Source organism: Charadrius vociferus, unplaced genomic scaffold (genome assembly GCF_000708025.1).
Source record: "Charadrius vociferus isolate BGI_N301 unplaced genomic scaffold, ASM70802v2 scaffold12, whole genome shotgun sequence".
In the NCBI taxonomy this organism is placed as follows: Eukaryota; Metazoa; Chordata; class Aves; order Charadriiformes; family Charadriidae; genus Charadrius; species Charadrius vociferus.
This window is the reverse complement of record NW_009647422.1, coordinates 1,406,781-1,419,818: the sequence shown is the minus strand read 5'-3', so window position 1 is coordinate 1,419,818 and position 13,038 is coordinate 1,406,781. Positions and strand designations below refer to the sequence as shown.

Here is a 13,038-nt window from a genome sequence, read left to right as displayed (position 1 = left end):
CTTAAAAGGACCATCAGCCTGTAAACATAAATATTCCCATTCTTTTGCTGATTCTTTGCATTTTTCTGGGTTTGCTAGTGAAAGATATTTTGGTGGTGCAAGTCTCTGTGATGTGGGCAGCATCCTCTACTCACGCTTTCAGCTCAGGCACTCGAGCCCGTGGCATGCAAGCAAGAGATTATCACACATTAAGCACCTTTTTGTGCCTAGGTGGCTTCCATGGTGCCTTGCGTTCACTTTTAGAGTCACCCAAACCCTTCTTACAGCTGAGCAATGTCTTGAAACAGGCAACAAAGTGGGTAATGGTGAATCTAGCAGGTGCTGTGGCTTGTTGCATTATTACAGAATCACAGAATCACAGACTGGTCAGGGTTGGGAGGGACCTCTGGAGATCATCTAGCCCGACCTCCCCGCCAGAGCAGGGTCACCTACAACAGGTTGCACAGGACAGCGTCCAGGTGGGTTTTGAATGTCTCCAGAGTGGGAGACTCCACCACCTCTCTGGGCAGCCTGTTCCAGTGCTCCACTACCCTCAAAGTAAAAAAGTTCCTCCTCATGTTAAGATGGAACTTCCTATGTTCAAGCTTGTGCCCATTACCCCTCGTCCTATCACTGGGCGCCACTGAAAAAAGACTGCTCCCATCCCCCTGGCATCCTCCCATTAAGTATTTGTAAGCATTAATAAGATCCCCCCTCAATCTTCTTTTCTCTAGACTAAAGAGACCCAAGTCCCTCAGCCTTTCCTCATATGAGAGATGTTCCAATCCCCCAATCATCTTTGTAGCCCTTTGCTGGACCCTCTCCAGCAGATCCCTGTCCTTCTTGAACTGGGGAGCCCAGAACTGGACGCAGTATTCCAGATGCGGCCTCAACAGATTAACCTGTGTTTATCCAGTACCACCAGGTACCACTGCCTCCAATGATGGTGGTGCAGCACATCTCCACACTGGCCGCGGCTCATTCCCCGATGCTGTGCTCTCATGGTCAGCCCCACATCGTGGTCCCTCCCAGGTCCTGGGGATATGGTCTGCAGCAGTGAAGGGTTCCTCTTTGAGATAAAATGACTCCATCTGTCACAGATGTGCCAATGTCACAGCTGTATCACTGACTGCAGCCACAGTTGTTAACTCACAGCTATGTTTTTTTCTTCCCCTCTCGCCCTGCAGGTTATAACTGAGTAGCCCTTATGACCAACATGAGCTGGAGCTTTCTAACCCGCCTGCTAGAAGAGATTCACAATCACTCCACCTTCGTGGGGAAGGTCTGGCTCACTGTGCTCATCGTCTTCCGCATTGTCTTGACGGCAGTGGGGGGGGAGTCCATCTACTCCGATGAGCAGAGCAAGTTCACCTGTAACACCAAGCAGCCCGGCTGCGACAATGTCTGTTACGATGCCTTCGCGCCGCTGTCACACGTCAGGTTCTGGGTCTTCCAGATCATCATGATATCCACCCCTTCGGTCATGTACCTGGGCTATGCCATCCACAGGATCGCCCGGTCGGCGGAGGAGGAGAAGAAGTTCAAGGGATTCAAGAAGAAGAAGCAGTTTGCTTTGAACTGGCAGGCAGTGCGCAACATGGAGGACCCGATGGAGGCTGATGAAGAGGAGCCCATGATCTCTGACGATACAGCAGAACATGAGAAAGCCAAAGCCAAACCCAAGAGCAAAGAGCAACAAAAGCACGACGGGAGAAGGCGCATCCAGCAAGAAGGACTGATGAAAATCTACGTCTTCCAGCTACTTACCAGAGCTTCCTTTGAAGTTTGCTTTTTGATAGGGCAGTATTTGCTCTATGGTTTTGAGGTAGAAGCCTATTACGTCTGCAACAGAGTCCCTTGCCCTCACACTGTGGACTGCTTTGTGTCCCGGCCAACAGAGAAGACCATCTTTCTCCTGGTTATGTACGTCGTGAGCTGCCTGTGCTTATTGCTGAACATGTGTGAGATGTTTCACCTAGGGTTTGGGACCATCCGAGATGCCATTCGCAACCGGAAAATCAACAGCTTTAGGCAGCCTCCCTACAACTATGCCTACCCAAAGAACATCTCCTGCCCTCCCGAGTACAACCTGGTAGTGAAATCAGAGAAGTCCACCAAGATCCCCAACAGCTTGATGGCTCATGAGCAGAACTTGGCTAACGTCGCTCAGGAGCAGCAGTGCACCAGCCCAGATGAGAACCTCCCGGCAGACTTGTCCACCCTTCACAAACATTTGCGAGTGGCCCAGGAGCAGTTAGACATAGCGTTTCAGAGCTACAGCAGCACCCAGGCCAACACGCAACCTTCTCGAACCAGCAGTCCTGCCTCGGGTGGCACGGTGGTAGAGCAGAACAGGGCCAACACCGCCCAGGAGAAACAAGGTGCTAAACCCAAGGCCTGCTTGGAGAAAGGCAGCTCAAGCAGTAAAGATGGAAAGACGTCTGTATGGATATAGCTTCATCTGAAAGGAGAGAGGGCAGCGTAAGTGGGGTTTTTATTTTGGTTTGTTTCTGGTTTTCGGTATTGTCTTGCATTCGTTTCACAGGGCACACGGCACAATTTTTATATGGAAGTCAAGAGAGAAAAGGAATCTCAGACCAATTTAGTGCTGTCTTCCAGTGCATTAACAAAAGACATTTCTTCCCTGTTTCCAACACATTCTCCAGTTGGGAACCTCCAGTGAGCAACAGCAACCCCCCCCACATCTCCCACCCCTTCGTTCACCACCGGAGCCCCCAACAGAGACTGGACAACGCGCTGTGATGGGAAACGGAGCTGCTGGTGGCTAAGGAAAGACGTCAGGCCGACAGTGAGCAGCTCCCCTCCTGCACAGCGAGGCTAGAGCGCTGTAGGTCAGGCAGTGTTTCACTACTAAATATACTTAATCAAAATTAATTTCTGATCCCTTGATAAGAAAACAAAACAGCTGACACATTGCAGGAACCTTCACGACATGCTTACAGCTGATGTCCTGCCTGAATTGTTAAGATGCTCTAGAAGGCATCGTTCGATGCTGCGAGCCACGAGCTGGGACCCACATCAGGTTATGGGGCAGAAACACAGAGACTGTCTTACACAGGGAGACCTAAAAACGTAGGTTTTCGTCTCTTCCTGCTCTGCGTTGAAGCAAAAAAGCAAATATGATCAAACACTACGCAGCAGGAGCGAGCAGTGACATCGCGTCGTACCGGTGCCTGTGTAGCACGTGCTACAGATGTGATGGGAATCATTGCAGTGACAGTGTTTTTAACAAACTTCACATCATCAGAAAGTGCCTTTACGCAACCAGGAAAACAAAATTATAAAGGGTTTAGACTTCTTCATTTGCTGAATCGTGGTAGAGATTGGAAGATCAGTGTTGGCGAATTTGTTTTCCTGTTTAATCAAACCCTTATAAATAGTGGCAGATGGCAGATCTATGCATAGTGTGTATATGATGTGTGTGTGTACATGTACGTATATATACAGACACATATGAACATGTGTGTATGAATATAGGCATAGAGAGATATATATAAATGTAATATCAACCCTTTGGTAATTTTACAGCTTTCCACCTCCCCTGGGAAAACCCCGCTGGTCCAGGACGATGGCTGATCTCATCCTGGAGCAGTCTTTGGGCTTCTAGCTTCCAGCCTGCCCTGGGGAACTGGAAAGTTTCACACATTTGCTTGGAGGGCTTAGCAGAAGATCTGGCTTCAGTGAGGACAGGACCAGGACAGTAGCAGGAAGTTTTTCACTAGTTTATGGGGAGCTTTTTAAGTTTGGCTTCGTTTTAGGGTGGTTTTTATGCAGCTACAGTAATCTAGAGGCATGTTTAAACCAAGCTGCTGAGCTCCAAGGCACCTGCTAGTGCTGAGGACGTGCTTTGTCAGGGTGGTTTCATACTGTGTGTCTCACACAGCTGCAGGGCTGTGGCTTTGTACCCCTCCAGTAACAAAAAACAGAAAGAAAACCTCATCACTGGGATCAAAGGGAGCTTCTCCTGCCGAATGGTAGAGGCTGAAACCACTCACTGTCCCACTCTGCCATGTCTTAGAGCGGGTCTGATCCCTGAGATGTTCCCTAGATGCCTGTGGCTTGGCAGATGATCTCGCAACCTCCCAAGAGTCCAGTGGTTGATTCACCACCATGGAGAACCCAAACAGGCAGAGCCTTCAAGATCAAACCTAACGCGAAAGAAGTAAACCCTCCCTCACTGAACACAGCACTGTCCCTGTGCAGAGCTGATCCCTCGGGGCCATGTGAGCCACCCAAAGTTGCAGCCAGGTCCCTGTGCCAGTATTTCTTATCCATTGGATCTACGTGACTTCTCGCTGGGCATCTTTCTCATGTCCTTGAGATCAGTCCCTGAAAGCCTTCTGGATGCTTGTTCTCCAGGTGGCCGGACCCTTTGTCCAGTCTGGGGAACAGGCAGAGAACCTGGGTATGGCCTTCAGCTCCTCCAAACCTCAGCTGAGCTGTGCCATGCCGTTAGAGAACAGTGCTGGCAGCGAAAAAGTAGGTTTAAAAACAAAGCAAATAAACATCTTATGAGGTATCTAGTTGTGAATATTCCCTATGGCTTTGCGTAACAGTCTGGGAAATGCCTGGAGTGCAGCCCACTCTCACTGCTAGAGATCTTCCCCTTGAAAATGGACAACTGCATCCAGGAGGAGGATCAGTTCATCCCTCCATCAGCAATGGTCAGGAGTAACACACATCTGTCGTGTGGAGGGATGGCCTTTCCGCCGTGAATTTTGAATGAAAGACTCAGAAAGTTCACACCATGGTGGTGGAGAGACAAACATATCCAACTGTGCTGTTGGTCCTTGTTCTGCGTGTGGGAATGTGCTCTCCTCTTGGGCTGGGCTGTACCGGGCAATGCAGGAGAGGCTGTTTGCTGATGGTGCTGCTGCCATAAAGATAAATGAATGAAGGTCCACAGCTCGGGGCTGCTGGGGAGGAGAGAAGAGGTGCTGCTGGGTGTAAATTTGCTCCCCAGTAATTACAGCTTGTCTTCCACATTGTTGTGACTTCTCGTTTACCACCAGCCTTGCGTCCCATGGGAAGCAGTGTGTATTTAAAGTCACAATCCCAAGGGAAGGATGGAAGCTCTGAAGAGACCGATGGTTGGATGGTGTCTGGGTTTTCTGATTCCTTTGAGATGAGCAGCAATATCACGGCCCCAGATAAACTCGTCCTTCTCACGCAACGCCGGAAGGCACTGTGCTGTGCAGGAGTCTGGATTTTTTTGATTTCTCCTGCCCATACCAGAGACACCTCCCTTAGCCCCATACATGGCTTGAGCATTTCCCGATGACTCTGATCAGCCCCTCAGCTCCTGCTGACCTGCAGATTCACCAGCGAGTCACCAAACACCGGGAGGGGCACGTGCCTCCCTTGCTCTTGCTTCAGGAAACCATCCTGGCCTCATCATGGGGAAAGGGGAGGGGACAGATTGTACACCTGAAAGCCCAAAACCTGATCACAGGGACCTGACTGTAATCATTAAACCCATTTTATACAGCAGGGCTATACTCCCTTCCCCAACAATATAGCTGGTCAGTGCCTGATGGGAGGAGATCCCTGGGCTCCATGGTTGCAGGTTCAGAGACACTTAGCGCAATAGGGCTGGAAAGGACCACGGATCTTCTCCCCAACCTGCCAACTTCAAATGCTTCCTTAATGGCTTACACAAAACCCCCTAGCTGCAACCCCTGGCATCTCCTCTCCTCAGCAGCCATGGAGAACCTCTCATGCCTTTAATGGCTGCATTTGGGTGTTTGAAGACTGTTTTCATCCTCCTCAAGTCTGCTTTAGGCTAAACGACTCAAGTCTCATCAACCTTTCTCCAAGGGCTGCCTTTCTAGTGTGGTTTTCCTCGGTGTCTTTGAACCGCCACCAGCCAGTCCACGTCTTCCCAGCAGTGTGGCAGTGCTGGTCCTTGGGCCACCTTCCCACTCTGCTTCTCTTGTGCCCATCTGCCACCCTGGTCCTCCCCAAAACCCCATCTTCTGCAGGCATGGGGATTTTTCCCCTCTTCAGATGTGTGCTTGTAGAGCCGGGATCCTCCTGCCCTCCTTCAAACTGCCTTTTTATTTTCACACCGCAGACCCAGTGCACCAAGGGAGCTTTGAATGATCTGTCTGTCCTGCAGCAGGTTCGCAGCCTCCTCCCAGCTGGTGTCACCATCACATTTAATACGCACACAGTTTTCCATAGTGAGAGTCAATAATTGCAATATTGATGAGTACTAGAGCCAGGGCAGACTCTTGGGTGATCAATACAACCTCCTCGTTGGGCAGAGAGACACGGTAACCACTCTCTCAACCATCCTTCCACTCATCTATCAGGTTTGAAATACTTCCTTGCATAAAATGCTTTGTGAGTGGGACCTGATCTTGCTTTCTCGTGTTTTCCAAGCGTTTTGACAAGGACAGAAACACAAGGGCACATTCCCGACAGGACTGCTCCGGTGTCTTGGCCTGCCTGGGTGAGATGCAAAGTTGCCTGCAACATCCCGGCCAGCCTGGAGGACACCGCTGACTCTTCTGACCTTGGGGAGGAGGGACCCCAGTTCTCCCAGATCCCATCTGAGCCGCACACAGGAGCCAGCATGAGTCAGACAGACCTAGAAATGTAAAGGATTATTATTATGATGATGCATACCGAGTTGCTCACTTCCCCCCTTCCTCCTCCACTCCTTGGCCTCTAAAGCCTTCAGGATATCGTGTCTTTCCACCAAGTCACCGCCACAAAGGCGACCATCATGCATTAATGTCTCTGCAGGAACAACTCCTTTCGGGGCAGGAGCAAAAATACCCTCTATATGATGTCAGTTTGGGAAGGAAAAGGCTAGAGAGGCAAAATAAGCATAACCATAAGCAAAATCCCCATCACAACCATTACAAACTAAACCAGCGGCTCGAGGAATTTCAATTAGACGACAGGCAGTCAGCCATGGAAGAAACACTAGTAGTATCATTAAGGCTTTGCTTTTTTTTTTTTTTTTAACAAGTTAGTGGTTTTGTTCACACACAAGACAGGTTTGGCTTTGTAGCTGAACTAATCGTAAATGTTGACTCTCTCGCTAAACTTGGACGGATAAAGTGCCCACACTTATATTTCTATTCTTACCATTCAGGGCCAGGAATGTCCCACGTAAAAGCCAGATTACCTTGTTGCTTGCATTGCATTCCACTGGGAAATACTTGAACTTAACTCAAGGCCATAACCAGTCTGTGCTGTTATGAAGTTTCTGGGATTGTTATTTTTTTGTTGTTCTTTTTTTTTTTATGTACTAACTGTATTTGTACTAGAAATTTTTTGAGTATGAGGTTGAACCTGTAAGTATTTTTCAGTGTAAATGTTACATCTGGACTGTAGTTAGAATATTAAACACTGGTCAAAAGAGAAAGATACATCAGTCCAACTCTTCAACTGGCTATTCCACATCCATTACTAATAAAATGGAATAAAACTTACATTTTGTTACAGTATGTAAAGCGTGTGATGTTTCCGTGAGAAGGGCGCTAAGGGTTGATGACAAGAAATTCTTCTCAATCTATTATTTGCCTGTTTTAGCCATGTAAGAGCTCTATTTTCCCAGATATGGCTATAAATCACTGCAAAATATTTTTGCCTTAAGAAGTAGTTGACCTTCTAGTTGTTTGGGATGTGTTGTCTTTCTGATGAATCACTGCCTAGCGTTCCTTCAGGCATGGAGCTGAAGCTTCTCCGGAGAGCCTGCACTTTCAAAAGCAAGAAAACTTTGCAGAGTCTGGGAGAAACTGGTGATTTGAGCTGAGCAAACAACGGGAAAGCACTAGTGAGAAAGCCTGACTTCCCAAACGACCTCAGTCTCTGCTCATCTAAACAGCAGGCACGTTTGCTCACCACCACTCACTGCCACAGTCCAGGAAACAAATTCTGGACAGAAACACTACTTTTTTTTCTGTTTCTCTGGCAATTGTGGTATCTTTACAACTTCTTTGGCATGAGCAGGACCAGCTTCTACTGAAAGACAGAGAAGAACAGGATCCTCTAAGAAGTCCACAAAGAAGGTCAATAGTCAGAAGCACTTTAGCCTCATAAGTCACATCCTTCGCAGTGCTACATAAAATACCCAAGAAGAAAAATTTTGCTAAATTACAAGGTCTGAGGAATAAGGTGAACTTATCCTTGCTGTTGGCTGCTGGGTTGGTACCAGACTTACTCGGACGTAGAAGCACCGATGGATGGCTGACCTCAGCTTGATGCTGGTGCGAGCCACAGTCACGCAGGAACTCTAGCGAGTCTTCCTCCCGAGCAGCCTTCATCCCTGGCTGCCAGGCTTGCTCAAGGTCTCCGTGCCCCAACCCATGCGAAGCCATGTATGTCCTGCACCGATGGCTTGGGTGACCGGCATCAGCAGGGAGTGAGTGAGCGAGGAGCAACCTCATCCCTTGTCCCCAGGTCACCTCCAAATTGCTGCTGCTGGAGAGCGTGATGGGGACAGTGTCCACGGAGGGAGGGCAGAGCCAGAGGGTGATGGGGCCCCTGAGTCAAAGGGAGAAAGGAGAGGAGAAGGAATAAACTCTTACTGGAGAAGAGGAGGCTGAGGGGAGACCTTATCACTCTCTACAACTACCTGGAAGGAGGGTGTTGAGAGGTGAGGGCTGACCTCTTCTCCCTGGTGACAAGTGATAGGATGAGAGGAAATGGATTCAAGTTATGCCAGGCGAGGTTTAGATTGGATATTAGGGAATTTTTTTTTCTCTGAAAGGGTTATTAAACATTGGAATAGGCTGCCCAGGGAGGTGGGGGATTCGCCATCCCTGGAGGTGTTTAATAAAAGGGCAGATGTGGTACGGGGACATGGTTTAGGGGTGGTTTTGTCAGGGTAGGTTGATGGGTGGACTCGATGGTCTTAAAAGTCCCTTCCAAACTCAGCAATTCTATGATTCTAATGGCAAAAGCAGCCTCCATCCCCCTGGGTTTTAGGAGCACACAGAGCAATTGCAAAACCCCACATTTCTTTAGAAAGCCAGGCTGAAAAATACCAGTGAGTCTCCAGCGTGTCGCTCTCTCTGGGATCACAAGACCCATCTTTTTCATTAGCTGCTCCACGCCGCAGACAGTATTCCTGTCAACAGCATCTCACTAGCTCCTAATCGCTCCCCCTAGGGAAATGCTAACAACAGCTTTACCTTCGTTTTCGGTCCCACCAGCACAGAACAGCCCTTTTGGTGCACAGACTCCTTCCTTGCAAACTCAGCCCAGTTGCCCCCTGGGCCGCCGCTTTGCTTTATTTCTACATCCAGCCTGTTGTCCTCACGATTTCCCCCTATCTTCACTGGCCTTTGCATTGCCCAGGCCAGCCACAATCCGTCTTTTCCTCTCCAAGATTGTGGGATATTGTCCCCGTGCCAGAAGTGCTGCTATGGTTTACCGCAACCCCGCGTCCCGGCTGCTGGCTGCTTGCGACCGACCTCCTGGAGCGCAGCTTGGGGAGTATTTAATGCTCAAGGTCAGGGTTGAATAATTGGAGCTCACATGGGTTTGTGGATGATAATTCGTGCTTAGCACCCCGAGAAAAAGCTGGAGAAAATGAGTTTATTATACCAGCATCAACCCGCAGGGCTGGCTGCAGAGAGACAGCAGTTATCCACGCTTTTTGCTAGTGCAGCTGAGTTATGGATGAATAAACGCCGGGGATGAGCCCTCGAGGGTGGGAGCCGCAGGATGTCCTGCTGCTGCAGCAGCCAGCAAGCCCCAGACACGGCAGGGTTTGGGGCAGTGGGAGAGCAGAGAGCGGAAAGCTGATGGGGTAAGAGGCTGCCGGCAGCTTGTGCAACTGCCCAGGGACCGGTGAGGAAGAGAGAGAGATTCCCCATCCTTTTTCAGCATTTTCTTAGCTGTGAGAAGGGCTTCTGAGTCACCCTGACATACCTGGATGAGAAGTGTTCCACCAGGGTAGGAGGGATTTGCAGGGACGTACCCTTTGGGATAGAGCTTAACCAGGGATGTTGCATCTTGTCACCCTGCCACCAGCTCTCGTCCCACAAACAACGTTAGAAACGACAAAGCTGGTGAGGGACAATTCATCAGGCTGATGTGGGTGCCGTATCGTAAGAGGGAGCTGTAGCTTTCATGATCTCACCATGACGTGGAGAGCCTCAGATATAGAGGAGAGACCAATCTCCACTACCATTAGATGTCTGCATGGAGCTGGTCCCCCCAAGGACCTCTTGGAGTCCATGGGGAGAAGAGGCACTTGTTGGCACAGCTGGTGTGACTTGGTTTATGCAGAGGCTTCAGGGTAAAATGAAGCATCCTGAAAGTGGGTTTGTTTTTTTTTTTTCATCTCTGTCACCTACAAAGGAGCTCAGGCCACTCGGGTGGGGATGTCCACATTTGGGTAGATGAATCCCATATAGGAAAGGGCTGTTTTCCCAGTATTTTATACCAGAGGCTCTGGCAGAAGTTGACTGAGCATCGTAGAGAATTTGCTTTTCAAAATTCCCCCTGCCTCTCCCAACCCCACTCAGCACCAGGGCATTTTGATGCTCCTAAACTGCCTATGAAGCATAGAAAAGAAGCGAAGTGAGGACACGGGCTCCTTTTATCATGCTTTCCTTTTGATTCAGTTGCTGAGCTGAGACTAGATTGTGTGTTTTGACCCCACTACGGCTTTCCTCAAACCATTCCCCAAGCCAATTTAATACTTTAAACCGGCAAAGTTGTATTTTCTGATAACTGAAACATTTAAATACTACTTTACTGGCAGCGTAATTCTGTGCTAACAAAAAAGAAAACCCAGAAAAAAAGTGAATAAAAGCTGTAGGAAGTAAAAAAACCAAATAAAGGTTCAAACTGACTTCCTGGTTCTTTTCCATTTTCACTTTTATTTCCACTGCCACCCTTTCAAATATGCTCTGTGGGACTTCATGCAACATGTGTGACAGTTAGGAGGCAGCACGGGCATGCATTGAGAGAGGTGGCAAAATGGGATGGCCACCACCTGCCCCCACGTCTTGGTGGTGCAACAGGGATGCGGCAAAGAAGGGCCAAATCTGGATCTGGCTGAGGGTTCCCAGTGCCCTTTGGACCCTGGAGCCTCAGCCTCAGCCCAGCTGTGCTTCCAAATACGTGACTTTCCCCCCTTCTCCCAAACCTCTAAAAAGCAAAGCACAGCTCCTGCTCTTGCCATGTCCTCACTTGGAAGAAAAAAACGATGATGGGCATCAGCTCTCTGCGTCCTCAGTGCTGGTTTAAAGGAAAGCAGGTTTCCTCAGCCCAATTTTTTACACGCAGCACGTGCCAGCAGCCGGGCAGAGCGCGTTTGCGCGCCAAGGTCACCTCGAATCACATCCGCCGCCTGTTTTTATTTCTCCACCTGCTCTGCCTGTGCAGCTGCCTGAGCAGCGTCGCCTCCGAGCAGGGCCAGCGCTGAACTGAGGAGCCAACACGCCGCATGGCTCGTCACCGCCGGCAGTGTGTCTGTCCCCTCGCACACGGGGATGTGCGATAAGGTTATCGCTGCCGGGGCACGCGGGGAGCGCCCGGTCCTGCCCAAGGGCCAGCTGGTCGAACGTGCCGTCTGCCGCCGTTGCATTCGCAGCTCCCGAAGAAGGAGCCTCTTCGCTCAGGGTTTTAGGTTCAGCGGGTTTGAGTTGGGGATCGGCACCGGCGCTGCTTGTCCCGGTGAACACAGACGGTTCCGTTTTGCAGGGTTCGTTTTGGGTCAGCCGAGCCCCCTCCCTCGCAGAGCTGCACACGTGCTGGTGTTGGCAGCAGCAAGGGGCAGAATGGCCTGAAACCGACTTGCGGCAACTGGAGAAAAGCAATCACAAATGACAGGCGTGACTCAGGGCCATTTCTTGAACTGTGGGATGAATTCCAGCTTAACGAGCTGCAGCTAAACCCGGGGCTACCCAGGCCCTTCAGAGTCCGCTTCCCATAGTGTTATAAGTTAGTCTCACAAAGTGAGGCGAGGAGACGGAGCCAATTAAATTTGAAGGATTTATTAGCAAGCGGCAGCAAGCAAAACAGCGCTGGGCGGCCCGGGAGTCTCACTCCGCCGACGGCGCGCACCTAGGTTACAAAAGTCTTTGGTTTTATACTCTTCTACTTCTGGTGTAGGCGTTTCTCTTAGTGGTGTACTCTGCGTCTGCGCGGTTTGTTGCTAGGGGGTCGTCCTTTTTCTTCCTTTGCTTTTTGGTGGTCGCAGGGCTGAAGGCTCCATGTCTTCCTGAGCCTCCCAAGTCTTATCACAATTTATGATGTTAGCAGGACTTGACTGAGCCTCCCCCTTTCCTTTCCTCCCAAGCCTTTTCACAATTTATGATGTTAGCATAACTCGACCTTGCAGCCTGGCCTTGCTTGCTTAGCAGATGTTGGCTATCTTGCCCCATCCTGCCAAGCAGCTGCCTTTCATGAAACACTGTAACAATGTGAGTTTTTAGGTTTGGTGAACAAACAATACTGAGCTTGTCACAATAGCGCTAACAAACGTTTTTAAAAAGAGACAGGAGAACAGCACTTTCAGCTCCATGCTTTTAAAGCAGGGAGTTTATTTCTGTGCAACGTCACTTTGTAGAAATTCCCACTGTCAAAATGCTACGGTTTAGTCCAGAACTGACCGTTTTCCGAGGAGCGTTAAAAGAGGATGGGGGCACCCGATGGGTCCTACAGAAACTGAAGTAACGGAGCATTAAAATAGAGTGGGAAACAGGAACTTTTGGATCAGCAGCATTTTCCAGTGCGCTAGCCAAACCACCACTGGGGGAGAATCGTTATGTACCCTCTCTGTCCGCCTTTTCCAGGGAATTAAAGGCTCAGCGGAGGGGAGGGAGGAGGGGGAATGACTGATGAAGGGGACAGGAACGCTGCGAGCAGCCGGGACAGCGGGGCAGAGGTAGCCCGGGCGGCCCCCCAGGACTCGCACAACCAAACCGCAGGAGGTTAGATTATTTTAGGCCGTTTCCTTCGCTTCCTCCATGGCCGGGGCCACCGTCCCCTTGCCTGGCCCGGGGAACCCGGGTGCCACCGGGCTGCTGCCGCCCCTCCGTGCTGGGGGTGCCCCGTAACGGCTTC

At 50.0% G+C, this 13,038-nt stretch overlaps 1 protein-coding gene across 1 annotated transcript; it reads left to right on the top strand.

The window, feature by feature from the left end:
• The first annotated feature begins 1,172 nt into the window (after window positions 1-1,172).
• On the top strand, window positions 1,173-2,434 carry GJC2 (gap junction protein, gamma 2, 47kDa). Its single transcript, XM_009880500.1, has one exon. It carries the CDS (start codon window positions 1,187-1,189, stop codon window positions 2,432-2,434), a length of 1,248 nt encoding a protein of 415 aa, XP_009878802.1. The 5' UTR covers window positions 1,173-1,186.
• Window positions 2,435-13,038: the final 10,604 nt, after the last annotated feature.

Excerpts from the sequence above, each read along its gene's own strand:
- GJC2 (XM_009880500.1), top strand. The coding sequence starts at position 1,187 with ATGACCAACATGAGCTGGAGCTTTCTAACCCGCCTGCTAGAAGAGATT.